Genomic DNA, 26214 nt, shown 5'->3' with positions numbered 1-26214 from the left:
AAACGTTGTTGAAGTTGTCAGCAGCACCTCAAGCTTGTTGTTCGGAGGCCAGGGCTGCTGCAACACCTCGAACTTGGCTCAAGCAGCATCTCATGGGAGCACGACAGCACCACCAAATCAATGGTCGTGCAGCAGCCGCTGCCCGCCCTTGATGTGGGATGGCTGCGAAGACGGGAGATGAGCGAGGGGTAGAGGATTGGTAGGTGGGGGGCTCTCCATGTAAGATGAGTCATGGGGAAGAGAGAGCTTGGACCGGGAAAGATGGCTGGTGGAGAAGGAGAGTGCTGCGCGGGATGTGTGAGGAAGAAGAATTGGCGAGAAACAATTGCTGAGGAACCGACAACCGAGGAAAAGGTAAGATCCGATTGCCGCGTGCGTATGATGGGACACGTGGCTTCTGCGGGATGCGGCGGACAAATTGGTGTGATCCGCCGGCTGAAACGAACCGTTTCCTCTTTTGAATGGTGTGCATTAAATACAACAACAATTTTGGGGGGAGAGAGAGATGTGGTCAGTTTTTGATCGAGATTTGAGTTTAAAGATTCACATCGGCTAATATTTCCATAATAAAAAACACAATGGAGAGGTAGATTATGGTTCTGAGCATGTCCCACCGGCCAGTCAGAGATGAGCTAATATACTAAGCATATGTGTTCAACTCAACGCAGTCGTAATCATGTGCCGAACCGACCTACACCCGTGGCTAGATAACAGCGACACGATCCCCTCGCACACGCCTCATCCCAGCCGTCATCCCCCGATCGTACGGCCCACGCGGCCCGCGGGAGCGGAAGCGAACCTTCCTCCAATCAAAACGTCCTTGGTTGAGAAGAAGAACGTCCTTGGTTGCGACGGGATTCCCCTCCTCATAAGCCGTCCGCCCCGTCTCTCCCACCCCTCATCTCTCTCCTCCCCAAACCCCACGCGGCGACGGGCGCAACAGAACCCAGCCTCCTCCTCTAGGGTTTGCGGCCGCCGTCGGGGGGCGGAAACCGGCGGCTACGGCGGCGATGGCGGGCCACGGGCAGGACCGCAAGACGATCGATCTGGAGGATGGGTGGGCGTTCATGCAGCGGGGCATCACCAAGCTCATCAACATCCTCGAGGGCAAGCCAGAGCCGCAGTTCAGCTCCGAGGACTACATGATGCTCTACACGTAAGTCGCTCCCGTCCCCTCTTACCTCCGGCCGTGGCCAGGCCGGGCCCGATTCGATCTGATCCGGTGCTGATCTAGGGTTTCCCCGCCCCTCCCTGCTTGTCTCTCCCTTGTCGCGCAGGACGATATACAACATGTGCACGCAGAAACCCCCGCACGACTACTCGCAGCAGCTCTATGACAAGTACCGCGAGGCCTTCGAGGAGTACATCCGGGCCACGGTGAGCTGATTCGCCTGCTCTAGCTTATGCGTACATGCCGTGTCGTGTTCAGATTGTTCCCTGTTTTGTGCGTGTGTGTGCCTGTGCTGTTGGTTCTCTGGTCCAATGAATCAAGACGAGTCTGATTGTGTTTTGGTTCCGAACATGCACCACCCATGGATTTTCATGCGTGTTTTTTTTGGGGGTTGAGGTGTAGCCGGAGGGGAGTTGTCTTACTGGATGCAAATGATTACATTCTATCTTACTAGTATTTACTAGCACACATAATAAGATCCTGTTTACATATTTTGTTCCTGCACAATTTGAAACAAACCTTCCTCTTAGAATTCCGGTATCCCAGTCAAACAGCCCTTCACATAAATGCATCAGTGAGTTTGCTTTTACTTGACAATGTGTTTTTAGGTCAGTTTATTTGTGCTCCCATCTTTCTGGGGTCCAAGCTGCTATACAAACAAATGTCATCACGGAGCTGGAAAAGTGAATCCTGCATTTTAGAACTGTTCTCAGTGTTTTCTGTGGTTATTCTTGAGATTAAGAGTACTTATCATGTTTGCATCTGGTTAAAAATTATTGCTCTTCTAACTAACGTCCATCATCCTAATTCGATGAAACATTTTCTATCACTAAAATTGTCTTGACGAATAACTCACTGTGTTAGGGTCACTCTTCTGGCCTCGTTATATGAATGTTGAGTTCATTTATTCTAGTAGATTGTTATCCTATAGAGACTCTGTTTGTGTGACTGAATTAATTTGTTCCGCTGAATTTAGATATCTTGTTAACACTATTTCCTGGTATAAATTTCTGGATATTTATGTCATTGTCATGAGTGTATAGTTTCTTCACCATATTTAGTCTGGTATTTGGTGATGCATGTTGCTTTATGTAACTTGTAATCTTTCTTTGTCCATTCCCCTTGTTGTCTAATTGGATATCCTCCTAGTAACCCCTTTTGTAATGTGTGATGTGATGGGATGAAGGGGGACTAGGAATCCAGGGTGGTAGTTATGTTCTGAATTTGTGACAGGACTCACACAACACACATCTTACGGTTTGTTCTATAATCATCCTGTGGTTTATTTGTTTGCTCACTTTTTATTTATACTCAATTACTGTAGGTATTGCCATCATTAAAAGAGAAGCATGATGAGTTTATGCTCAGGGAGCTGGTACAAAGGTGGTCGAACCATAAAGTTATGGTTAGGTGGCTTTCACGCTTTTTCCATTATCTTGACCGGTACTTCATCACACGGAGGTCGCTTACTGCACTTAGAGATGTTGGGCTTATTTGCTTCCGTGACCTGGTAATTACCATTTTCTAGTTCCTGTTCTCGTTATATGCCTTATTTAGTGTTTTTTTCTGTTCTAATCTGTCAACTCATGGTAATAGATATTTCAAGAGATCAAAGGGAAGGTAAAAGATGCGGTGATAGCTCTGGTGAGTCTTTGCATCTCTCTATGAACTTGTATCCAACAATTTCTGTACATATATAACTGAGTGTTGTGGCACCTTTCTTAAACAGATCGATCAAGAGCGTGAAGGTGAACAAATTGACAGGGCCTTGCTGAAGAACGTCTTGGATATATTCGTTGAAATTGGGTTAGGTAATATGGATTGTTACGAGAATGACTTCGAAGATTTCTTGCTTAAGGATACTACAGATTACTACTCTGTCAAAGCTCAAAGCTGGATTGTTGAGGATTCTTGTCCTGATTACATGATAAAGGTACCATCTATATAAGGCCTTTGTGACTGCTTACATATTTACCTATGCCTGGTATTTTTGTTTTTATGTAATTGATTGCTGGATGCCTCTTTTATTAGGCTGAAGAGTGCCTGAAAAGAGAGAAGGAGCGAGTTGGTCACTACTTGCATATTAACAGTGAGCCGAAGTTGCTGGAGGTATGTTGAAAGTTTGTGAGGGTCTTTGAGGAATGATGCAAATTATGCAGTCTGTGATATGTTTGTATTTAATTTGTGCTTCCTGATTTTACAGAAAGTGCAAAATGAGTTGCTTGCCAGTTATGCAACACAACTTCTGGAGAAGGAGCATTCTGGATGTTTTGCATTGCTTCGGGATGACAAGGTTTGATCAGAAGGAGGCACATTTCTTGACAGTGTATGTTCATCAACAGAATTGCCCACTTATTAATTGTTTGCTACAGGTTGAGGATCTTTCAAGGATGTACAGACTCTTCTCAAAAATCACCCGCGGTCTGGAACCTATTTCTAACATGTTTAAAACGGTATTGTCTTTAGTTCTCAAATTCTCAGTTCTCCTTTCTACTCCTCGCAATTAGTTCTAAATTGTGATTGAACTGTACATCTTTGCAGCATGTTACGAACGAGGGTACAGCTTTGGTCAAGCAAGCAGAAGATTCTGCTAATAACAAGAAGGTGCAGTCTTTAACTTTAACCATTGCATCATTTGTACACTTGCTTGTGGTTCAATTTGATTAGACAGTTGAATTTTCAAGAAGACACTCTTTCAATTTGTTTAGATAGTTTACGATGTTATGACAAATTACAACCAATATGTGGTTGTAATAACGTCTTATATTATGGGACAGAGGGAGTAATACATCATTCAAGTGTCGATGAAGCTATTCCACATTAAATATTCTTGATACTGCTTACACCTGACTATTGCAACTTGCCAATTGGCTTTCTATATTGCTGCTAGTCTGCTGAATTAAAAAGATTAATGAGCTCCTCCTGCCAACTAGTGATTCATCTTTGTGTTGTTACATTAATGAGCTCCTCCTGCCAACTAGTGGTTCATCTTTGTGTTGTTACATTTTTTTTTCTTTTCCTGCGAATACATATTCTGACAATATTGTTTGTACAGCCAGAGAAGAAGGAGATGGTTGGCATGCAGGAACAGGTGTGTAACTTGATTTTACTGCTCTTGTAATTGACATCTGTTACCTAATGCTTGTTATTTGCCTTTCAGGTTTTTGTCTGGAAAATCATTGAGCTGCATGACAAGTATGTAGCATATGTGACAGATTGTTTTCAGGGCCATACACTCTTTCACAAGGTCTGCCGGTCGATACATTTGTATTCCACTTTGCTTTCACTATAAATTGGGATTGCTGCCTCATTCCCAAACTTCTCTTTGTTCAGGCACTTAAAGAAGCCTTTGAGGTCTTCTGCAATAAGGGTGTCTCTGGCAGTTCCAGTGCTGAATTACTTGCCACATTCTGTGACAACATTTTGAAGAAAGGCTGCAGTGAGAAGCTCAGCGATGAAGCCATTGAGGATGCTCTTGAGAAGGTACAGTTGCCTTCACATTTGCTGATGTCATCAATTTAGAGCAAGGAACTCAAGTTTGTCAGTGAATAACTTTCAGGTGGTGCGGTTGCTCGCGTACATTAGTGATAAAGATCTCTTTGCTGAGTTCTACAGGTAACTACTTGTAAACCTAGAATGATATCTTTTTTTTTCCTATTTAACCTCCACAGCTGAATAGTTGGTCATGATTTGGAGCTTTGTATTTGTATTGAAATGCTCGATCAATTTTACAGGAAAAAACTTGCAAGGAGATTGCTTTTTGACAAGAGCGCCAATGATGAACATGAAAGAAGCATCCTGACAAAGCTCAAGCAGCAGTGTGGCGGGCAGTTTACTTCAAAAATGGAAGGCATGGTTACTGACCTTACGGTTGCAAGAGATCATCAAACTAAGTTTGAAGAGTTTGTAGCTGATCATCCGGAGTCAAATCCTGGGGTAGACTTGGCTGTCACTGTCTTGACAACAGGATTCTGGCCAACCTACAAAACTTTTGACATAAACCTTCCCTTCGAGATGGTAAGTTAACTTTTTCTTGGGAAATAAGGAGCATGAGTTCATTTCTATCTCGGAACATGAAACACAGATATCAAATCGCATTGATTCATTTTGATTAAAATTTTCCTGTTTTTGCAGTTTTTTGAAATGGAAATTTATCTACACTTCTCAATTTATGTCAGGTGAAATGTGTGGAGGTTTCTAAGGAGTTCTACGCAACAAGAACAAAGCACAGGAAGCTTACCTGGATATACTCCTTGGGAACCTGCAATATCAGTGCAAAATTTGATGCTAAAACTATAGAGCTCATTGTTACAACATATCAGGTAACTTAGATTAAACTGTATTCACTTTGACAAATGTGTACTTGTAATCTGTCATCTGTGATTATTTTTTTACATGCTTATTGTTTTTGCAGGCTGCGTTGCTGTTGTTGTTCAATGGATCTACTAAGCTTAGTTACTCTGAGATTGTAACACAGCTGAACCTGTCAGATGATGATGTTGTCCGTTTGCTCCATTCTCTCTCTTGCGCGAAATACAAGATTCTTAGCAAAGAACCAGCTGGTAGAACTATTTCGCCCAATGATTCTTTTGAGTTCAATTCGAAATTTACTGACAGGATGAGGAGGATCAAGGTATTTTCTGGTTCTCTTATTTGATTTGTTTGGTGCCATACTTAATAGAGTATAGCTATCCATGTTATTCTTTCTGATTGCATATTCGCATAACTTGTAGATACCCCTCCCTCCTGTTGATGAGAAGAAAAAGGTTGTTGAGGATGTTGACAAGGACCGGAGGTATGCAATTGATGCATCAATTGTGCGGATCATGAAAAGTCGCAAAGTTATGGCCCATACGCAGCTAGTTGCAGAATGTGTGGAGCAGCTCAGCCGCATGTTCAAGGTACTGTTCTCTACATACTTGGTCACTGGGAGTTTGGCACATCTTGCTACTAAAGCGCATTTAACATCATCGATTTCCGTTTGCATAACTCGTTACTGTCAAACATTACCATATTCATTGGCGTAGCACGCACTAACATTACCATTTTGTCGCACTTGCCTTTTGTTCTGGATGATTTTTTCGATCCCTATTTTGAACACTGGTGAAGCCTGATGTTTGCACTGGAGTTGCTAATGTCATGTTTTGGGGTAGTTGTATGACGCCAGTAGGCAAATGACTTGACTAGCTGTTTATGCTCTGTAGACTGTTAATATTTGTTTTGATACATGGGTTGGTTTAGCAACTGACAGATGTTTAGCTTCAATTCAAATGATTTTTAGCTGTTTATGCTTGTCTAGACTGTTCATATTTGTTTTGACAGGTGGTTAGTTTATCAAATGACAGATTTTTAGCTTGAATTTGGTTCTGTAACCTGAATTTTTTGTGCCTACCGCAGCCTGACTTCAAAGCAATCAAGAAGAGGATTGAAGATCTCATCACGAGGGATTACCTGGAGCGGGACAAGGACAACGCCAACACATACAGATATCTGGCTTGATTAGTATTGGTGGTAGGTTGCAAGCTTGCTGATGGTGGATACGCTCCAACGACTTGCTGCGATGTTGCAGCTTATTTTGGGGATTTCGGTTGCTATCTTCCCGGGCTGGTCTCATTTTGTACATGGTTCGTCAGAAACACTATTAGGCAACTCAGGATTAGAGGAGGCACCTCGGTACCACTGAATTATCCTTCTCATGCAGTGCATTTTAAGTATGACTTAGATAATACCTTGCCTTTCGTATTTCTGCCTACTAGCTGTTAAGAGTGTGGAAACTTCCTACTGGAGTGTAAATCTACACGGCTGTGACGTATGATTGCGTTAGGTAGAAAAAGCTCACGGTATCTTTTTAAAGCTTGCGATATATCGGAATGATGTGGAGAACGGAATTTATAAGTTTACTCAGAGCAATAGCAAAAAGATTAACCACTACTAAGTCACTAGATGGGTGTTCTCTACTATCTAGCCTTGTCATTATCAAAGCGAAGCTTAAAATCCCTTCTTGATTTGCTATGACCAAAATCTGTGTTACCAATAGGTGCACTTGTAACAATGTCCTTCCATATAACCTTCTTTGCCTAATCATTTCTCCGACAAGTATAACATCTCCAATCACTAACCGTCAGTGACCCTACTTTCCAGCTGGTGGAACCTATTAGGCCTAGCAGCTTTCTTATCCTTGGCAATCTTTTGTCAAATACGAAGAATACTGCCCATTTTTCATCCTTCACTTGTCACCGTATTTAGATGAGATCGACCCTTGCATATTTAGGGGCTGTTTATATGAACGTGGATAGGGAGTGCACCGGCGCTCGTTTGTGTGAATCAGCCAAGATACCCGCGCTCGTTTTGTAGCTTACACTTATTTGGGGTTCAGTTTTTTAAAAGTCATAACTTTTGATTTGAGCACCAAAATTCAGATACGTTTTCACCGCTGGATTTTTCACGACTAGTTCTTCAAAATTAGATCCCATATGAATATGTTTCGTCGAACTTTTTCTGTGAGCAACTTTAGGTGCAATGGAGGCAACTTTGTTTTTATAGGGAAGCAACTTCTTTTTGGCATATTAGAACCGCCTATTAGGTTGTCAAAATGAAAAAAAAAACACAAAACATGAGGCACATTTAGTGCCACATACAAGCAACCTCACAACACTATGTGTACCTGTGATTTTTCCCAACTTTCCTATCATTGTTGCACAGTTGTCTATTGTATGCCCAGTTGCCTGCTATTTGTAATTAGTTGCCTACAATTACAACTCAGTTGCCTAATTTTCTAGAATAGCTGCCTACAATAGTGTGAAGTTGTTTATCATTGTTTTCTCTAAGTTGCCTACAAACACTCTGAAGTTGCCTATCGGTGCCTACAATTACTGCTCAGTTGCCTACAATAGTGTGAAAAGTTGCTTATCATTGCTTTCTCTAAGTTGCTTACAAACACTCTGAAGTTACCTACAAGTGATACTTAGTTGCCTTTCATTGCTATTTCAGTTGCCTATAATACATTGGAAGTTGCCCATCAGTGTTACTTAGTTGCCTATCTATGAAGCTAAGTTGCTTACCATACTGAAAAGTGTTGTACGCAACTAAGGATGATGTTAAACTACTCTCTAGTCATGGCAGGCAACTTAAGATAATGTTAGCCTACCTCGGAAACTAGATTACCCACAATGCTATTAAATTGGAGGCGAAACTAATTACCGTAGAATACTACTTTCTAGCTATGGTAGAAACTTAAAGGTGAAACTAGTTAACTTGGTAGTCATGGTAGGCACCTTTGAACTGATTTTCAATGATAGGAAGTCATACCTTTCACTAATAAAAAGTTGCTTTCCTATAACACTAAAGTTGTCCCCGTAGCACCCAAAGTTGCTCCAACTAAAAATTCGTCGAATCATACTCATATGGAATCTAGTTTTGAAGAACTCGTCGCGAGAAACACAACCATGAAAGCGGATTTGAATTCCGACGCTCAAATTAGAAGTTACGGATTATTAATTTTTTTGAAACCCCAAATAAATGCATGCACGTGGGATGTTGCTGAGAAATCACGGGCTAAAGGCGTACGTAAGTACTTTTCATGCACGTTAATTCCTCTATGTGAGCTGCATAATTGGTTTGACTTTAATTCAGACTCCTTAATCGGATGGCTAAGACCACGTGCGCTCGCAATGACGGAAAAGCGCAGTTGCACTTTCTAGAATTTGGGTGTTTATATTGTGACTATCTTTGCCATATATTGCCATATTATTTTTGCCTTACTTGTCACACCTGCCTTGCTTTAGTTGCTCAAATTGTTAGCCGCATTTTATTTTGAATAAGGGAATCTTGCCACACTTTTCCTGTCTATGACATGTGGTTTTTACCGCTCATAAAAAAAATATTCTTGCCTCAGGTGTGGTTAGAACCAAACACCTATCTAGAGTGGCTGGATTTGTATGTTGGTTTATCAAGCCTATCACAACCCACCTCCTTTACTGGACTTGGAACCAGCTATGTTGAAATAACGTAGGCGGAGTTAAAAAACAATTATCGGGTGACCAAATAGAAAAACTTTGAAAAATAAAGAGGTTACATTGAAATTCTTGGACCAGTCATCTTCATCATCTGGAATGGATCGATGGCGAGCCGCCTCAAGTTGCTCCAACGTCGGAGCCATGCTTAAATCGTCAATAAGAGAGGGCAAGTACGACTGTGGAAAAGTTGTCACAACAAAGAGTCACAAATCTAAGAGTCAAACCTCCATTTAACCACGCATGCCTCACGCCGGCACCAAAAGGCACACTAACGTGGGGATGAGGTCAGAGGTCCCAACCATGAAGGGAAGCTGATGCCTCCGCGCCAACTAACCCTACAAACCCTAACCTCGCAATCTAGAGCGGGCGATAGGAATCTACATGCAAATAAAGATGCTATCGCGAACAATGCCATCGAGATCGCCCAAGAAACACTTATTTATTGAGTGGACTCTGGCACCTCCATCAATGACACATTGCCAGAGACGAGTGTCGTACACCGCCGCCGCCGGAAGTGCTGAAGCGACGGATAGCAAAGGAGAAGTGATCTAAATTTGATTTTTTAGAAAGGAATATTTTTCATGCATTACCAGCTACTCTGCATAGTCAAGGAACTGAAATAAGAAACCATAACTACAACATACAAACTCATTGCAACGTTGACAAACACACAAAAGGAAAATGAGTCGCTATAAAATGGAATCCGCAAACGGGTAACAACTCCCTGCCCATGCCATTTCTGCAAATTTGCCATGCCATTTTTGTAAATCTGCCTAGTAAGGCACACCGACTATGGTTTAAATCTCAGTAAGTGTTGCTGATATGCCTTTCATTGCATTATCAGTGAAACGACTTTACAAATCACCTTTTTCGGTTTTGTTTCTCAAAAGAAAAAGATAAGAAAATCACCTTGTTCAGGGGCCCAAGGCCTCTACCCAAAACCCTCAAATTAGGGAAACTACATCTCCATTTAATAGATCGGGACCTCCCTCCCCTACCCCACAAGTAGGGTCGGCGGAGGAGGGAGAGGCGATCTGACAGCAAAAGAGAAGTGGCACCATGGTGCGCTCTCGCTAGGGTTAAGAAAGAAAACGGCTTGGGGGGGGTGGTGGTGATGTTTGTGAGTTCCTGCAATCATTTCTTTTACCAAAGGTTCCACAATTTTTAAAATCTTCACCTAATTTCCTTCTCATATAAATGATTCGAATTCATGGGTGTTAGCTCCCCGATACTTGCAAAATCAAATAGAGTTAAAGGTGGTCGTTTTTCATGGCAAACATATTTAATAGAGGGTGAAAAACAGCTTTGAAGGAGAGCCCCGCCTTCGAAAAAATCATTTTCTTAAAAGGAGGTTCTTCATTCACTACCAGCTACTCCGCATAGCCCAACAGTGGAAACCAGAGTTACAAACTCATTACAGCACCAACAAATGCACAAAGATGAGGAACTACACCATGGAAGCCACGACAGAATGACAACTCTCCACCAAAGCCATTTCTATCCATCTGCCTAGTAAGGCGCACCAACATGATCTAAATCTCCCCCTGCATTATTACCAGCAAAACGGCCCTACGAATCTGCTTGTTCGATTTTGCTTCAAAAAGAAACAAAATAAATCAGATCACCTTGTTGAGAAAACACAAAGCATTCAAACTTTTTCTCCACTTTTCTCTCGAAGTCAATAAGTAAAGGTCCTTTTTATTAGAGATTAGTCAATAGCTAACCCGCATCATAAGTTTGATGTGCCGAGATTAGTGCCACTCCACCACACTAGTATCCCTCTACCGCCACCCCATTGATCCTGACCCATCCCCTCCCACTCCTAGACTAAAAAGGCTCGCAAATCCGCAGTAGTAGTACAAGTCTATCCATGGCGCATGCACCTTTCCCCTGGACGCAGGGATGCTCAATCTCCACCTAGTTTCCCCAATTTGAACATCTTTACCTAGTTTCCTTCTCGTATAAATGATCCCAATTCATGAGTGTTAGCGCTCTAATAATTGCAAAATCAAAGAGAGTGAAAGGTGAACGATTTTGTTGGCAAAATAACGTGTTTAGCAGTTTGAAAAATAGCTTGAAGGAGAACCTCAAGTTTGAAAAATTGATTTTCTCGAAAGGAGGGTTTTCATTGATTACCAGCTACTCCACAGTCCGACAACCAAAATAATAAGCAGAGCTACAAACTCATTACAGCACCAACAAATGCACAAAAGGAAGATGAGGCACTAGACCATAGAAGCCGCAACAGAATGACAACTCTCCACCAAAGCCATTTCTGCCCATCTGCCTAGTAAGGCGCACCACCATGATCTGAATCTTCCCTTGCATTTACGAAAATGGAATTTGCTTGCGTACTAAATCAAACAGTTCTGCTAGCTGCCATGATCAAGTCTCTGAACTTGATAGTACTATTTTGCATGATAATGGAGATGCTGCTATACACATATAAAATGCAAGTGCTGGCAAGAAAACCTGACAATAAATTATCTAACACATTTGCACATCGCCAACTAAATTTAGATGTCATGCATTGGTACTGTAGTATAACAATATTTTCCAAAGACTAACAAGACAGTAATTTTCTAGGATGCATGTACCATCTTTTAGAGCGACCCTGATGCGCTGCAGCAACAGAGTATAAGTTAAAAAAACACAACATATAATATTCGGTAAACAAGCACTCAACTTTTCGGTGTAAAGATTAGTAAAATGTTTCTGTAAACTAGTCGTAAAATTTTAGGCATTTGGCATGTCCAAGCAGTACGTAAAATTTCTACGCAAACACTAGGTACTACTACTCTACTAGTTGATTTTTAGGACATGTACAATAGTTTTATCTTAGCAATGCCACGTAGGAGAAATGATGAGGTGGAGGAGAGAGAAATCATAAGAGAAGGCTTGTCTTCTCTTAATTAAGAAAAGACAAGAGATGATCTCTTAGCAAGATATGTCTCATCATGTTTTTAGGAATAACTAGTTATCCAAGATAAGGCTAAGAGATGATTCATTGTAGACATGCTTTTTCTCATCTTTAAATTACATGCAAGATTTAAGATAAGACTACCTTATCGACCATTGTACATTGCAACCACTCCATGATCTTTGCTAACTGTTCGTTGGTGAGTGTCGTTCGTGCGTAAAAAGTGAGTATGTAAAACTTTTACGTATGGATAGCACTGCTCCCCTGCATTATCACCAACGAAACGGCCCTACGAATCACCATTGTTCAGTTTTGCTTTAAAAATAACCAAAATAAATCAAATCACCTTGTTCAGAAAAGCACAAAGCATTCGCACTTTTTTCTCGCATGTCAATAAGAAAAGCTCTCTTTTTATTAGAGACTGATCAGCAGTAGCTAATCCGCATCAAAACTGCGACGTGCCCAGATTAGAACTACACTAGTATCCCTCTACCGCTACCCGGCCCCATCCTGACCCACCCCCTCTCACTCTCAGACCAATGAAGGCTACCAAATCCGCCGCGCCCACGAGCGTATCATCATCCCTGATAATGGCTACGAGTACAAGTCAATCCATTGCGCATGATGCACCTTTGCCCTGGACGCACGGATGCTCAACCTTCACTCCGCATTGATCCGAATCTCTTTACGTGCGGCTTAATTCGCTTTGATCATCAGCCGTCGGACGGCGGCATGGAGCACGGTCCGGCGGTGGCGGGGTACGCGGCGGAGGACTCCAAGAACCTCCTCTGGCGGTCGTCGGCGAGGCAGAGCACGGAGCCGGCGCAGGCCTCCTGTGCCGTGTGCGGCGGCGCCGGCCGGAAGTCGAGCAGCGCGGCGTACTCGGTGAGCAGGTGCAGCATGTAGTCGTAGACGGTGTCCATGCCCAGCTCCTGCATGAGCCGCTGGCCGCGCTTCCCGACGCGCTCCGCCTCCTCCGGGTGCGCGTTGCCCCACTCCACGGCGTCCCGGATGGACTCGCACATCCCCACCGTGCTCACCGGCCAGTGGTTCACCCGCGGCTCCAGCCCCCGGCTGAAGAAGTCCTGGTACAGCGGGTCGATCAGCAGCGCCATGGACCCGCACGACAGGATGTACTTGAGGCTCACCGACCACGCGAACCCCTCCGCGTAGATCTTGTACCTGCGCCGCGCCCGCCCATCATAAACACGTTAGCGTGAGCTGGTCCATCGGTCGGAGCACGAGAATCGGCACGCCATTGCCCCCATGGATGGACAGAGCTAGAAGACGAAGGCGGTTTACCGGTGCGTGCACTGGCTGGAGAGCTTGGAGTTCTGGTACCCGGATTTGGCCTCCTCCTCCCAGTTCTGCATGAAAATGTGATTGTTCAGCTCGATCTCGGCTCGCCACACGTGCATTCAAATGGATAGAGATGGACGATGGATTACTTGGCGCATGATCTCGGCTCGCCACAGGTTGGTGTCGTTGCAGGCGAGCAGAGCGAGTCGTAGTGGCGACGCCACGTCCGGGTTGCCCTTCCAGTACGCCGTGGGCACCCTGTCCGGCCACTTCACCCGCCTGGAGCCCTGCTTGATGCTCCTGAACTCCCGGGTCCACGGCTCGATGTGCGTCTCCGGCCAGCCCCAGAAGGACCAGTCCGGGAACGGGATGTCGAAGTGGTCGCGGGTGGTGCAGTAGCGGAACAGGGGAGGCGGCGGCGGCGCGCCCTCGCCGGTGTGCTCCGTGCGGTTGATGGCGGGCCGGTCCATGCAGTCGAACATGAGGTCCACGTCCGGGACGCGGCCGGGGTACCGCCGCATGAGCTGCAGCAGGCTCCACACGGTGAAGAGCGCGCGGCTCTGGACGCAGGCGTAGTAGAGGTCCACGTGCAGCCGCGTCCCGCCGCCCGTGATGGTGACGCGCATGGACGCGCGGTAGCGGCCCGACTCGAGGAGCGCGCGCGTGATGCCGCCGCCGCCGCCGTCGCGCCGCCGCCAGGGCGCCAGGTCGCGGCGGATGGCGGCGAAGTAGGACGGGCACTGCCGCGGCCGCGACGCGTTGGCCGCCGCCGCCGCTGGCTTCGGCTGCGAGAGCGGCGGGAGGCAGGAGAGGTAGGAGGCGCACCGGAGCGCGGCGCGCGGCGGCGGGCGGCCCTTGTCGTGCGGGAACGGGTGCCACGGCGTCGGCTCCAGGTTGTGCCCCAGCAGCGTCCGCGTCCGGGACAGCGCGTCGTCGTACGCCTGCAACATTAATCACCGCGCCGAGAAACCATGGTCACCATCGACGTGGATGCATACACGAAAGGTGTCAATCGACATGAAACGAGTCGACGAAGCACGCGAGAGAGATTCGCATTGTTCGTCGTGATCAATATCGAGAGAACTTCGCAATTCCACCCGATCCGCAGAGAACCGGACGGGAACCCAAGAAATGGAAGAATCAACGGGGACACGACGAACCGAGTGGAGGACGGCGATGACGATGACGGCGGAGAAGGCGGCGATGGTGGAGACGACGAGGGAGGCGAGGGGAGGGTACCGTCCGGCGCGGGCGGCACGGGCGCCGCCGCCCTCCGTCGTGTAGCCGCCCATGGAGCACGCAGGTGGCCGGAGACGGCGGAACGAGCGGACGTAGTGCGAGTGCAAGTGGAGGAGGAAGTGGGAGGTGACGAGTGCAGGTGTGGACTGATAAGATCCTGCGCCATTCTTGGCATCCTCCCCTCAAATTGTGCAACTGAAAGTCGATCGATCGATCGATCGACTGCTATCTGCTGCATGCCACAACCATCCAACGTTTCTCTCTGGTTTTCTTCTTTTGAAAGTTTGTTACAAGGGTGAGGTTTACCCGGTCTTAGGCCCCAACCACGTTAAATTAACTGCCACTATCATTTTTTATATCAATATAAAACATGTTGTAATTACCAAATCTTCGGTACTCCGATCTTGAGTGGTTGCCACAAAAAGGGGGGAAGATGGAGTCCCGGCCACCCAAAGGGTATCCAAACTTCTTTATCAGTAGTTTCTTTTTTGAGATGGTGTACCCGCCTTCTTTATTATTATCAATACCAAAATGTCATGTCAAAAATAATAATACGTTTTCTAATGGTTTTAATGGGCCCTGCATCATCATGATGTACTACAACTTAGTACTATATCATATCCGGAAAAGGGAACAGATCGAGGCTCAAATGGGTGCCGAACGTCTTGTTCCAGCTATCCACTCCTCATGACGCCCATGCTGTGCTTATCATGTGTATTCCATTATTGGCATGGGATGACCTCATTGCTTGACACAATGAGAAGAATAGAGTTTTTTTTTTTTTTTTTTTTGGTTAGGGGTGCATATAGAATGACATTCAACGAGTGCAATCATGTTGCAGATACGGGTCAACATAGTGGAGCTCCTGATGGTGGGGGGAAACTGTGGAACCTAATATGGCAGGCTAACATTAAGGGCAGAGATACCAATCAACTCGCATGAGACCCGAGTTAAGCTTAATTCTCCTTGAGAAAATGTCCAAGGAAGGACTCCCAAGGAAACATTGCCCTACGCCCCTACCAAACATCCAATCAAGAACATATATTATTAGGGAAGAAGACGCTGCTAGCTAGCGCAAGTCCACAAAATTCGACGTGCACCCACCATGAATTTTGGGTTTGGAAAACTCGCATCCGACTTGCAGGAGTCTGCTATAGATCACCATCCTGTTGTACCCCAACAACAGCACGCAATCACCCCGATGAACCGGCTGGCGCCTCAAATATGAGTCCGCTATAGACCATCATCTTTAGCTTCTTTGTTTAGAGTCATAACAAGAGCCCCTAGACAAAGAAGCTCAAGAAGTTCCAGAGTATTCATTTACTTAAATGTGATTTTCTGTTACAGACATATATAAGAGAGGAGTGAAGATATATTGGAGATAGAGAGAGAGACAATTTTAAAATATAAGTATTTCGTAAACCAGAAACACTCAAATACTTCATAGACACTAGAATAAGTATTGAATAGAAGTTTTCCATTGGATTACTTGAAATATATAGTTATCAATTAGGCTATAAATTAAGCATTTCTATCTTGCCTAAATTTGTGTATTTTATTTCCATTCTCTAGTATTGACTTGTTTGTGTATCAAACTTGACTTGTTAGAGCATCTTCAATCGGACTCCTCAAACAATCATCATATGTCCATGTGGATAGTCTAGACATGGCCCGGGAGAATAGAAAAAGACCACCTAATAGGACCCCCCCAAATTCTTATCATATGTTCAGGCCGTATTCAAATCCTCAAACTCAACCCATATAGGAGGATATAAACGAGGGTGTCTGGGCAGTCCGCCATGTCAGACGTGGCCCACCAATCATATACATCTGATCACATAATTCGAGGTACACAACATACACAAATGAAGGTTAAAGTGGAAATACCCGAATGCTGTTTGAATGAGTCCGCGGAAGTATAAGTGGCCAAATTAGTCAAATATGGTTGTAGATGCCCTTAACAAGCCTGTAGATGCCCTTAACAAGCCTGAAATCGCACCCTCCTGTGAGTAGGTCTGGCGGGTACGTACAATGAAACCTACAACGCACTCATAGGATTACTTTTTGTAAAAGTCGGTGGTATCATGTGTACACTGTGCACAAGTCACAGACATGCATGCTCTTCCTTTCTCATCTCATTTCGCTATCGCACAATACATAATAGTTCTAAACAATATGTGTTCCAACTTCGAACTTCCAAGTACATGTCAGCCTCCGCCTTTTGATATTTCCATTACACGTGTCGAAAAACTTGTATATATAAATTGCGAAGAGGCCTTGTTTAAAAAAAAATTAAAATTGCGTAGAGGCACTTTCATAAAACTTGAAATTTGAAGTCTCCACAAAAATGTGCCAGAGCGTCACCCTTTCATAAAAAAGCTATGGCAATACACACGAATAAGATAACATCATATTTACGCGCAATCATATAAAATCCTTATTTGTGCGAAATTAAGACATCATGTACGTATAATCAATTCCTTTGGACCCGAGAGAGAGAAAAAAAATCTCCCCGCTCCCGACTCGCTCCCGCGGACGACTCTGGGAGCCAACCCTAGCGCCGCCGCCCCCCGCCCCCTCCCCGGCCTCCCTCCCCCCGCCGCCGCCGGTGGCGTCGCCGGCCAAAGGCCGCGCGGCGTAGGCGGCGGCGGGGCGTCTTCTTCCCGCGCGCTGGAGGCGTGCGTTGGGGGGCGCCGCCTCTCTCGTCGGTGGCGGCGATTGTTGGCCGGTCGTCCACGGGCTCTGCTCCCTCCCCCCGGTGGTCCTGCCCCCCTCCCCCTTCTTGCGGCGGCTCTTGGAGCTTCGGGGCCAGGGGCCTTGCTGGCGGCGGATTTGGGTGCTCCTGCGCAGATCCGGGTGGTGGCGGCGGCGACCTGGCTAAGGTGGTGGCGGGGCGGCCGGCGGTTTGGCTGCTCCTTTCGGGGTGGCAGGGCACCGGGCGTTCTTGGCCGGGGGCGGGCTGCGTCTTCGGCAGCGTATCTCAGCTGCTGCAATGTGGCTCGGGGCTGCTCCTCAGGGTCTCGACGTAGTTGTGGGCTGCCACGGCGTGGTGGTAGCTCATGGTGGTGGTCTGGATCGTTTCACGGCGGCGGCTGGTCTCCTCCGGCGTCGGCCGTCGGCAAGCGGCTTGTTTCGACCTTCGATTCCTCCCCTCGTTGTCCGGACTCTACCCTCGTCATAGGGCTGGACTGCTCCCTGTTGCGGTCCATTGCTCGTCTCGCGCCCGTGGCTGCGAGACCGAGCTCGTCTCGCGCCCGGCAACACGACCGAGCTCGTCTCGCGCCCGGCAGCAGGACCGAGCTTGTCTTGCACTCGGTGCGGCAGGACGGGTGATGGAGGCCAATTTTGGCCGGCCCTTTGGGTCTCAGCGCGGGGGGCCGCCCAGGGGTGTGAAAAGGAGCGGCCTTTCCACTCGTCTCTTTGGTTGGGGTAGCGACGGGTCATGGGTGTGGTGGTGTCAAGGTCTTGGATGCTGGGGCGGCGGCCGTGGTGGTGGTAGCGCAGTGCTCATGGGCTGAGCCCGTGGCTTGGTGCTGCCCGGTGACCATGGCCGTGTTGGCGGCATGGTGGCAGGGGTGTGGCGTTCGGTGGCGGTGAGTGTTTGCTGGGGTGAAGACATGTTCTCTCTTCGGAAGGACTGGCGACGGCGTTGCGCGCTACCTTCCTGAAGGCGTCGTCGCGGCTCTCACCGATCTTCGTGTTGCTCCAGGGGAAACTCTGACCCCCGGGTCGGGCGGTGGCGGCGCGTTGGCGTCGTAACCTTCTTGGAGGCGTCGCCTTGGAGCTCATGGTTCGTCATATGCGACTTCATTTGTTCGCGGTGGCGTGTTCACGGTGAAGGTCCCCGATTGCTCTTGTAGTGTTTGGGGTGGTGTTGTTGCGCTCAGCGCCTATGTATCCCATCTTGGGTGTGTGCGTGTGTTACGGTGGGTTCGTTTGTACTTGGGTTGTGATGGTTCTTTGCTTTATATATAAAACGGGGCTCCTCCTCCTCCTCCTCCTCCTCCTCCTCCTCCTCCTCCTCCAAGAAAGAAAGTTAGAGTTCGTGCCTCTCGCCGGCGCCGGCGCAGGTCCGCCTCGTCTCCGGTGGCCCTAGGGCCATGGAGGATCCTGGCAAGGACCGACGGGAGGGCTCCGTTTTTAGTCGTTTTTTTCAATCTTGTAAGGGTTTGTGTCCTACTCAAGAAGGCGAGACGGCGGCGGCTCCCTGAAGATGGAATAAAGGTCTCCCCGCCTAGCCCCCGTTCCGGCGGTGCGTCTAGCATCGTTGGTGGCCGTGTGGAGGTGTGTCTCCGACAGATCTATCTTTGGTGGATTTGCTCGAATCTCGTCGTTGTTCGTCTACGTTCGTGTGTCTTCGGTTTGGATCCTTCCGATCTACGTTATTTTTCATCGGCGGCAGTTGCTGTTCTGGGGTGCTGGTCCTACGGGGCCTTAGCACGATGACTTCCCGACTCCGGCGATGGAGGGGCGATGACGGCGGCGCGCCTTCAGCTCGCTTCGGTGCTTGTAGTCGTCGCTAGGTGGTCTACGAATCTGGATGTAATTTCTATTTCTGGTATTCGTTGTACTGTCATGATTGAAGATGAATAGATTGAAATTTTTTTCGCAAAAAAAATTCCTTTCGGGTAGTGTAGCTGCCTGTGGAAAAGAAGAAGCACAAGCACCCGATATATCTGTGGATCAATGCGGATATTATTTCCATTGATTAGCCAAGCATCTTGTTCTCTGGTGGACCAGGGAGCACCTTGTTCTCTTGTCGCTGCAAGTTGCAAAGGCAGTGTCGCCGTCGCCACCTGGAATGATTTGGATGCGCACAAATGATGGTCCAGACAGCGTCGCCGTGGAACTCACCATGTCACGGGAGCAAAAGTTCACTACTGCTTGGCAACATTCTAAATGTGGATTTTCGAAAATGTTTTGAAGCTTTAAGTTGTTGCAGATTTTACAAATTGTTCCTTCATTTTCAGTTGGGTATCTATTTGTTAGTTTTCGCCAAAAATAAAATCCATTTGTTAGAAAACAGAACAAACATCGCTACTGTTATCAGGTAAAGATGATTCAGAATGCAAATTTAGCCTTAGCCTCGAACCCCCTATTTTTGAATTAACTTATATACCAAATTACTTATGGAAATTTAAAAGAAAATAAAAGAACAGATTTGCTAATTCACGTCTAGTTGAAAATTAGCGGTGTCACATCAAAGTTCTCCACCACAAGTGATTCATTTTTTGTAGAATTTTTTGCATTTTTTTACAACCAGTTACCTGTGTAGATGTGATACACAACTGCACGTGTCACAATCCGCATGCAAACTGTACGTGTTCCACCTATCATACAACTGTACAGGAAATACACGCACAACTTTATCAGGGAAGGGGGGTGTTTTCATTTTTCGAATTTGCTAATTCTCATCTAGCAAATCCATCCTTGACTTCCACTCGCACCACCTAGTTGCATATTCATTCTTCACATGCTAACCTGCCCCTCATGTAGCAAATCCACCATCGACTTCCACTCGTCCCACCCAGTTACATATTCATTCTTCACATGCAACCTTCCTCACTGGTGCGCGTGAGGCCACATGCCACAACCTCCTTTTTTTCCTTTTATTTTCTTACCTTTTTTATTTTCGTTTTTTGTTTTTTTTAACTTCTGTTTATACTTTAAATATTGTAAACAAGTCAATTACAAAAAAACATATGAAAAATTGTTAATAAAGCATTAAAAAATCTTTTAATGTGTACAAAAATGTATTAAAAAATATACAATTTGTATGATTTTCTTGATCATATATTTAAAAAATGTTAATGATACATTTGAAAAATCTCAATCAAGTATTTGAAATTTTTAATCAAGCCTTTTGAAAAATGATGGACATGAATAGAAAAAAAATGTTTATCCTGTATGCGAAAATGTGTAAAAAAAATACAATTTTGTATGAGAAATGTTGTTCATGTATTAACAAAATGTTGAACGTGCATACAAAATGTTCATGTATTAACAAAATGTTGAACGTGCATACAAAATGTTGTTAATGTATTTAGAAAATGTTGAACGTGCATACAAAATGTTGTTCATGTATTAACAAAATGTTGAACGTGCATACAAAATGATGGACATACAAAATGTTGAACGTGCATACAAAATGAGATAATATATATAGAAATATTTATTTTGTCTTAGAAAAAATTTAAACATGTATTTAAAAATGATCATGATGTATAAAAAAATGTAGATTATGTGTAAAAAATCTTTATTGCCATAAAAGATGTTCATGTGTATTTAAAAAATGTCGACCATGTATTCGAAACTTGTATTTAAGAAAAAATACACATCATTTATTTTTTTAAATTCCAATGTGTATCAACAAAATGTTCCGCGTGTACACTAAAAAGTATATTGTGTATAAAAAAAGTAGGCATGCATTGAACAAAAAAATAACCGACGAAAAACCGACAAAGGAAGAAAGGAAACTAAAGAAAACAAAAAAAATAAAACTGAAGGAAATCAATGAAAATGAATGAAAACAATGAAAACTGAGAAAGAAACAAACAAGGAATTGAAGAAAACTGAAAAATAAATAAAAACTAATGCAAAAAAGAGGGAAATCGCTAGTGAAAACCGTGAACAAAGAATACTGAAATAAATTGTAGAAAAACGACATAAACAAAACAGTAAAAACTGAGAAAGGAAACTAAGAAAATCGGTGAAAATAGTAATGAAAAAGGGAAATAATGAAGAATTAAACCATGAAGAAACAAGGAAACCAAAAGAAAAGAATAGCACAGCAAACCGGACTAAAAACTAGTACAATGATCTTCTTGAGCAAGTGAGGAGAAGAAACGAGCAAACTTCTAGACGGCCAGCCCGAAAACGAAGCGTAGAAGAGTTTCTTCAAGCGAGCGAAGTGATAAGTGAGATATAGCTCAGACGCAAAAAAACGCAAGAACATAGGAAAATGCTAGGGAGACGGGGAATAGAAAAATTGATGTTAGTTTTAGATTTGCAATAGTTAGTTCTCATCTAGACGAGTTCTAGATGGACCAAAAATGAATAATAAAAACAATGGCAATGTTGTTTTTCTTTTTATTTTCTACAAGAAAGCATCAACTACCTCATTTTAACCTTTTTCTTTAGAGAAACCTCATTTTACCTTGAAGGGTGTTTTTCTCCAATTACTAAACCCAGTATTGTTACTTTTTCGTATTATCCTGCTAGACTTATTGTCAATTCACCGAGCGTGGTAAGCCGTCTCAAACAACAAATAACAAAGGAGCAGCTAGTTTGAGGGTGCCCTCCCCCCGAGGAGGAGGGGGGGGGGGGCTCTTTTCGTAGCGTGCGCGGGAGCACCTCAACAACGCCACGTGTCACGCGCCAGACTCTTCCCCACCAAAACAATTGTTTGTTTTTTGGTTGTTCTAATTTTTTTTGCCTGTCAGAACTACGGAGCACGGTTGTGCTTTCATGTGAGAGCATAGTTGTGCTTCTCGTGCTAAAGCACAACTATGCTTCCAAAAAAGTGAAGCACAATTGTGCTTCCATGTGAAAGCACAATTTTTCTTCCCAAAAGTGAAATACATGTGTGCTTCTACGTGAAGTACAGTTGTTCGCGTGAAGTACAACTACGTTTTCGCCTGAAGCACAACTATGATCCCCCAACAAGTAAAGCACAATCAGTACATTCTTTTGAAGCACATGTTAGTATATTTTTCGAGCATAGATTTCACGTGAAAAAAGTTTATAGAAATCTATGAACATGTTATCTAATTTTGAAATCTCATCGCAAGAAACGGAATGGTGAAAATGGTTTTATGATTTGGATACATGGTTCGAGAAATAAATCGTTAAAAAAAATCAAAACTATGAAAATAGGATGAATAAACCCACCCAACTCTCTCTGCATGTGGGAAGAAATCCATCAAAACTCTCTAATTGCAACAAGTGTCGCACATGCTATGCGTCACTTGTCATCATCAGGCGATGTGGGAGTGACCTTTGCAATGGATACCACATCTCCAACGGCGACCCGCAAATTTTCTCCCGCATCCGTCCGCGGACAGGAGGGTCCAGTCCGCAGACACGGATGCGGGAGACCGCCATCCAATGCTGCCAGCATACATTTCTACCCACATTTGAACTAATCGGACAAAATTCATGCAAGCCGTCTGATATTCATCAAAGTTCAGACAGAAAATAGCACAAATAATCCATATATAGCATGCAAAATAAGTCTAGTACAATAATGCCTCAAATCTGACTAGATTAACCGAATGTCCAACAAGTTTTTCATCAACAGATCATGCCCTCCCATACATACTCCCTATCGGTGTCAAAACCGGCAGGTCTCGGGTAGAGGGGCCTGAGCTGTCAGATCGGATCAATGGGTAACAGAGAAGAACAAAGAGGAGATTTACCCATGTTCGTGCCCTCTCTATGAAGGTAAAACCATACATCCTACTCTTGTTTATATTATGAAGGTATCGAAGTACATAGTTGATCTACCCCGAGATCTTAAGTTTTGGATCCCTCCACCACCAGAACTCTCTGAGACGTACTGACGTCGGAGCAGAAGAAGTCCATGGCTGCCATTGTTGCCGACTGGCAGGCCGGCAAGCAGCCGGAGGACATGCAAATGGAGGACGCCTCCTCCGACAAGCTGGCGCCACCCTCCTCCTCCGCTCCATCCTTGCCGGTGCATTGCAGCATGACCATCAGCAATGCCCGTGCCCATTATATGAACATGGTGCGGGAGGAGCAGTTCCGGAAGGCACAGGCCGGCACCAACTACAACCACAACCTCCTCCAGGAGCATCTGCAGGTGGAGGAGCAGGTCGGTCGCACCGTACGCGGACCTGGCTGGGCAAGAGGCGATGCTTGAGTCCTACCGCTCTGCCCGTGAGATCCGCCTTGCCCGCTGGCGGTACCGACAGCGGGTGGTGGAGGTGGCGGTCGTCGGCAAGGAGTGTGACGACGACGCAGTCGAGGTGTTGTTCAGTGACACCAACGAGGAGGACACCGCCGAGGCCGCGCCCCGGCGCCACGACCACCAACGAGCAGACACGTCCGCGAGTGCTGCCGACGGTCGCCGCCGCTCGTGTCCGAGGAAGGCCACCGCTCCTCCCCTCCCTTCGACGCCAAGCTTGATGTGCTGAGCTGATGATCGAAGACGGTGAAGTTTCAGTTCTCGGGGCTGATGATCGGAGACGAGGACCGGACGCCGAGCCCGCTTAGGACCGCTTTGATGTATTTGTAATGAAACCCGTCATGTTTATATGAAATACGGTATGTTTATATGTAATCCGGCCGTGTTTATATGAATTTCGGACTTGTTTGAATGAATTTCGTTCTGTTGGTTCGAGTTGTTGTGAAAATGTATGCGACTACGTTGGATGGCTGCCTCCCGCATCCGTGTCCGCATAGTAGTCCCCCTGTCTGCGGACGGATGCGGGAGGATTTTTACGGGTTGCCGTTGGAGATGCCGTAAATGTGGCCACTAGCTCCATAATCCAAACAAAAAGGAAGTATTCTCACTTTAGCACACACAGAAAGTAGTGAGTAGTACAAATCTTGTTGCTATTTATCACAAAAATGCACTTATGAATATGATGAACCCAAGTCTCACTAAACATTGGAATTTTTCTGGTGGGACGGTCCATATTTAGATCAATATAAGGGTAGTATATAGACAAATAATAAATAAACATGTTTCTTTAATCGCCATGATATTAAGCTTAAGCTGCCTTTGGCGCCCTGAAGGCCTCGAATCTTTGGATATCTCAGGAAAAGGATGTACTGTTATGCAAAATGCTTGGTTTAATCAATTGACAAACTGCTTGTCGAAAGCTGAAGATCTGTTGTGCCTGGTTTTACACTGTCACAAAATCTACACGTAGAACCGCAAAAATTCACGAAAACTTGCAAATCTGGATTTGGACTCCTTTATTATTTTGTAATTTTCATTCAAGCATCTGTGCTGCAATAGTGTATTGCTTTTGAGTGTCATATATGGCATAAGTGACTGCAACCATTACATTGGTAATCATAAGTGACTGCAACCATTATATTGCTGATCATAACTGACTACAACCATTACATTGCTGATCATAACTGACTACAACCATTACATTGCTGATCATAAGTGACTACAACCTGACAAGCTGTTGTAGGCTTGTAGCAGACTAGTACTATCAACTATGACAAACAAGGCGGTTGAGGTCTTCCGTTTCTCGATCCACCATGGCAACGCCAGACTCCAGCCATGCCAGCACGCGTTCGTCGTCAAGCAGCTCCGGGGTGAAGAGGTTCTTCCAGCCGGCGCACCACGCCGTGGCCTCCCCCGACGACGGCCTCGCGGACTGCAGCCAGTGGCGCAGCGCGCCCTCCCATTTGCCGAAAAACTCTTGTTCTAGGATCGACACCACGTCCTCGGTGCGCACGAGAGGCGTCCACGACATCACCTCGCAGAACTTAGTGTCGCGCTGCTTTGGTGGTGTGATCTTCAGCTGTTGCAGCCATCGTGTGAGCTTAGGCAAGATGTGACGCCGGGAGAAGATCTCCCAATGCGTCGGGCCGAAGTAGTCTTTCCATGGGGAGATGACGTCGTAGCAGCCGCCGCTGATCTTGCTCTCCACGGTGCCGTAGAGGCTCTCCGGCAAGTGTCCGATCAAGGGGATCCACGGGAGTAGCCAATGGTCGCAGCCCGGGCTCCACAACGGCTCCCACTCTCGCGCTTTCACGGCGATCCTCGGCGTGAGGACCCGCTCGACGATGTGCTGCACGGCCGGAGTAGGCAGTGCGGCCCTCCACGCCCCTGGCGCGCGCTTCTTCCCCCGGAGCAGCACCTCCTCGGACTCGACGATCGCCGCCAGCGCCTCCGCCGTCTCCACGCTGTCGTCGCCTTGAAGCTTCACGTCGCGCAGCAGCGCGAGGGTCTTCTCGTAGCACTCCCGTTCGAGGCCCAGGGCCCGTGAGACGGCCGCCGACTCGTGCCACTCGTCTTGGGGCGGCGGCGACGGCGCCGGCGCGCCATGCAGGCAGTTCTTGTACGTCGTCTCGGAGTGGCCGATGCCGGCGGTTGAGCAATGCCGGATGGGCTTTATAGGGGCGATGATGCCCTGGCCGCGCGCGCCGAGGCCCGAGCCTTGCTTGTAGTTCCACAGCCGCATCATCTTGGCCACCGGCGCGGTGGTGCGCGCGAGGCTGCCCGGCATCTTCAACGGGTACGACGGCTCGTCGTCCTCGTCGAGCAGCGCCGCGGTGAAGCTGCGCTTCAGTAGCGCCATGCCGCCGATCGACGTTGGCAGGCGATCGAGGACCAAACAGGGAACGTCGCTGCTGCTTGGAAGTTGGAACCGGCCGGCGTGCTGTTCCTTGTGCTGATCGATGCGTATGCTATGAGAGTCATTATATAACTACTAGGCAGGCTGTTACTAGGAGTAGAAGCTAATCAATCGACTCCGTTTTGGAGACGAGCCCTTGAACGCGTTTCCGATTCCGACAAAGCATCTTATTTACTGAGATAACTACTTTTTGCATAATTAATACTCCAACATTTCGGTACATACGCG

At 46.0% G+C, this 26214-nt stretch overlaps 3 protein-coding genes across 4 annotated transcripts; 1 reads left to right on the top strand and 2 right to left on the bottom strand.

Annotated features, from left to right (window-relative positions):
- The first annotated feature begins 845 nt into the window (after positions 1 to 845).
- On the top strand, positions 846 to 6897 carry LOC123112630 (cullin-1). 2 transcript variants are annotated; one of them, XM_044533678.1, is made up of 18 exons: positions 846 to 1156; positions 1278 to 1377; positions 2496 to 2681; positions 2768 to 2815; positions 2901 to 3104; positions 3203 to 3280; positions 3375 to 3464; positions 3544 to 3624; positions 3713 to 3775; positions 4227 to 4262; positions 4332 to 4418; positions 4505 to 4654; positions 4731 to 4786; positions 4906 to 5188; positions 5350 to 5493; positions 5586 to 5804; positions 5905 to 6072; positions 6569 to 6897. In XM_044533678.1, the coding sequence occupies exons 1-18, from the start codon at positions 1011 to 1013 to the stop codon at positions 6668 to 6670; spliced, it is 2241 nt and encodes a 746-aa protein (XP_044389613.1). In that variant the 5' UTR covers positions 846 to 1010; the 3' UTR covers positions 6671 to 6897. The 2 variants fall into 2 exon arrangements, with proteins under 2 accessions (XP_044389613.1, XP_044389619.1); XM_044533684.1 differs by lacking the exons at positions 5586 to 5804; positions 5905 to 6072; positions 6569 to 6897 and having other exon boundaries at positions 5306 to 5383.
- A 5599-nt stretch (positions 6898 to 12496) lies between these two features.
- Positions 12497 to 14913, bottom strand: LOC101290656 (protein O-glucosyltransferase 1). Its single transcript, XM_044533666.1, has 4 exons — positions 14566 to 14913; positions 13555 to 14346; positions 13409 to 13473; positions 12497 to 13288 (listed from the first exon to the last, which is right to left on the bottom strand). The coding sequence occupies exons 1-4, from the start codon at positions 14695 to 14697 to the stop codon at positions 12820 to 12822; spliced, it is 1458 nt and encodes a 485-aa protein (XP_044389601.1). The 5' UTR covers positions 14698 to 14913; the 3' UTR covers positions 12497 to 12819.
- Positions 14914 to 24488: 9575 nt separating this feature from the next.
- On the bottom strand, positions 24489 to 26014 carry LOC123088418 (septin and tuftelin-interacting protein 1 homolog 1). Its single transcript, XM_044510632.1, has one exon. The coding sequence runs from the start codon at positions 25927 to 25929 to the stop codon at positions 24835 to 24837; it is 1095 nt and encodes a 364-aa protein (XP_044366567.1). The 5' UTR covers positions 25930 to 26014; the 3' UTR covers positions 24489 to 24834.
- Between the last annotated feature and the right edge of the window lie 200 nt (positions 26015 to 26214).

The sequence above is a fragment of the Triticum aestivum genome, chromosome 1B (assembly GCF_018294505.1).
Source record: "Triticum aestivum cultivar Chinese Spring chromosome 1B, IWGSC CS RefSeq v2.1, whole genome shotgun sequence".
NCBI lineage: Eukaryota > Viridiplantae > Streptophyta > Magnoliopsida > Poales > Poaceae > Triticum > Triticum aestivum.
This window is presented reverse-complemented; position numbering and strand designations above follow the sequence as displayed.

What these genes read in the sequence shown, in the direction of transcription:
- LOC123088418 (XM_044510632.1), bottom strand. Translation starts at nt 25,929, where the DNA reads ATGGCGCTACTGAAGCGCAGCTTCACCGCGGCGCTGCTCGACGAGGAC.
- LOC123112630 (XM_044533678.1), top strand. Translation starts at nt 1,011, where the DNA reads ATGGCGGGCCACGGGCAGGACCGCAAGACGATCGATCTGGAGGATGGG. An exon ending in AGGAGTACATCCGGGCCACG is followed by an intron (nt 1,378 to 2,495) that starts GTGAGCTGATTC and finishes CAATTACTGTAG; the next exon opens with GTATTGCCATCATTAAAAGA. An exon ending in TTTCTAACATGTTTAAAACG is followed by an intron (nt 3,625 to 3,712) that starts GTATTGTCTTTA and finishes ACATCTTTGCAG; the next exon opens with CATGTTACGAACGAGGGTAC.
- LOC101290656 (XM_044533666.1), bottom strand. Translation starts at nt 14,697, where the DNA reads ATGGGCGGCTACACGACGGAGGGCGGCGGCGCCCGTGCCGCCCGCGCC. An exon ending in TCATCGCCGTCCTCCACTCG is followed by an intron (nt 14,347 to 14,565) that starts GTTCGTCGTGTC and finishes TTAATGTTGCAG; the next exon opens with GCGTACGACGACGCGCTGTC. An exon ending in GAGCCGAGATCATGCGCCAA is followed by an intron (nt 13,474 to 13,554) that starts GTAATCCATCGT and finishes ATTTTCATGCAG; the next exon opens with AACTGGGAGGAGGAGGCCAA.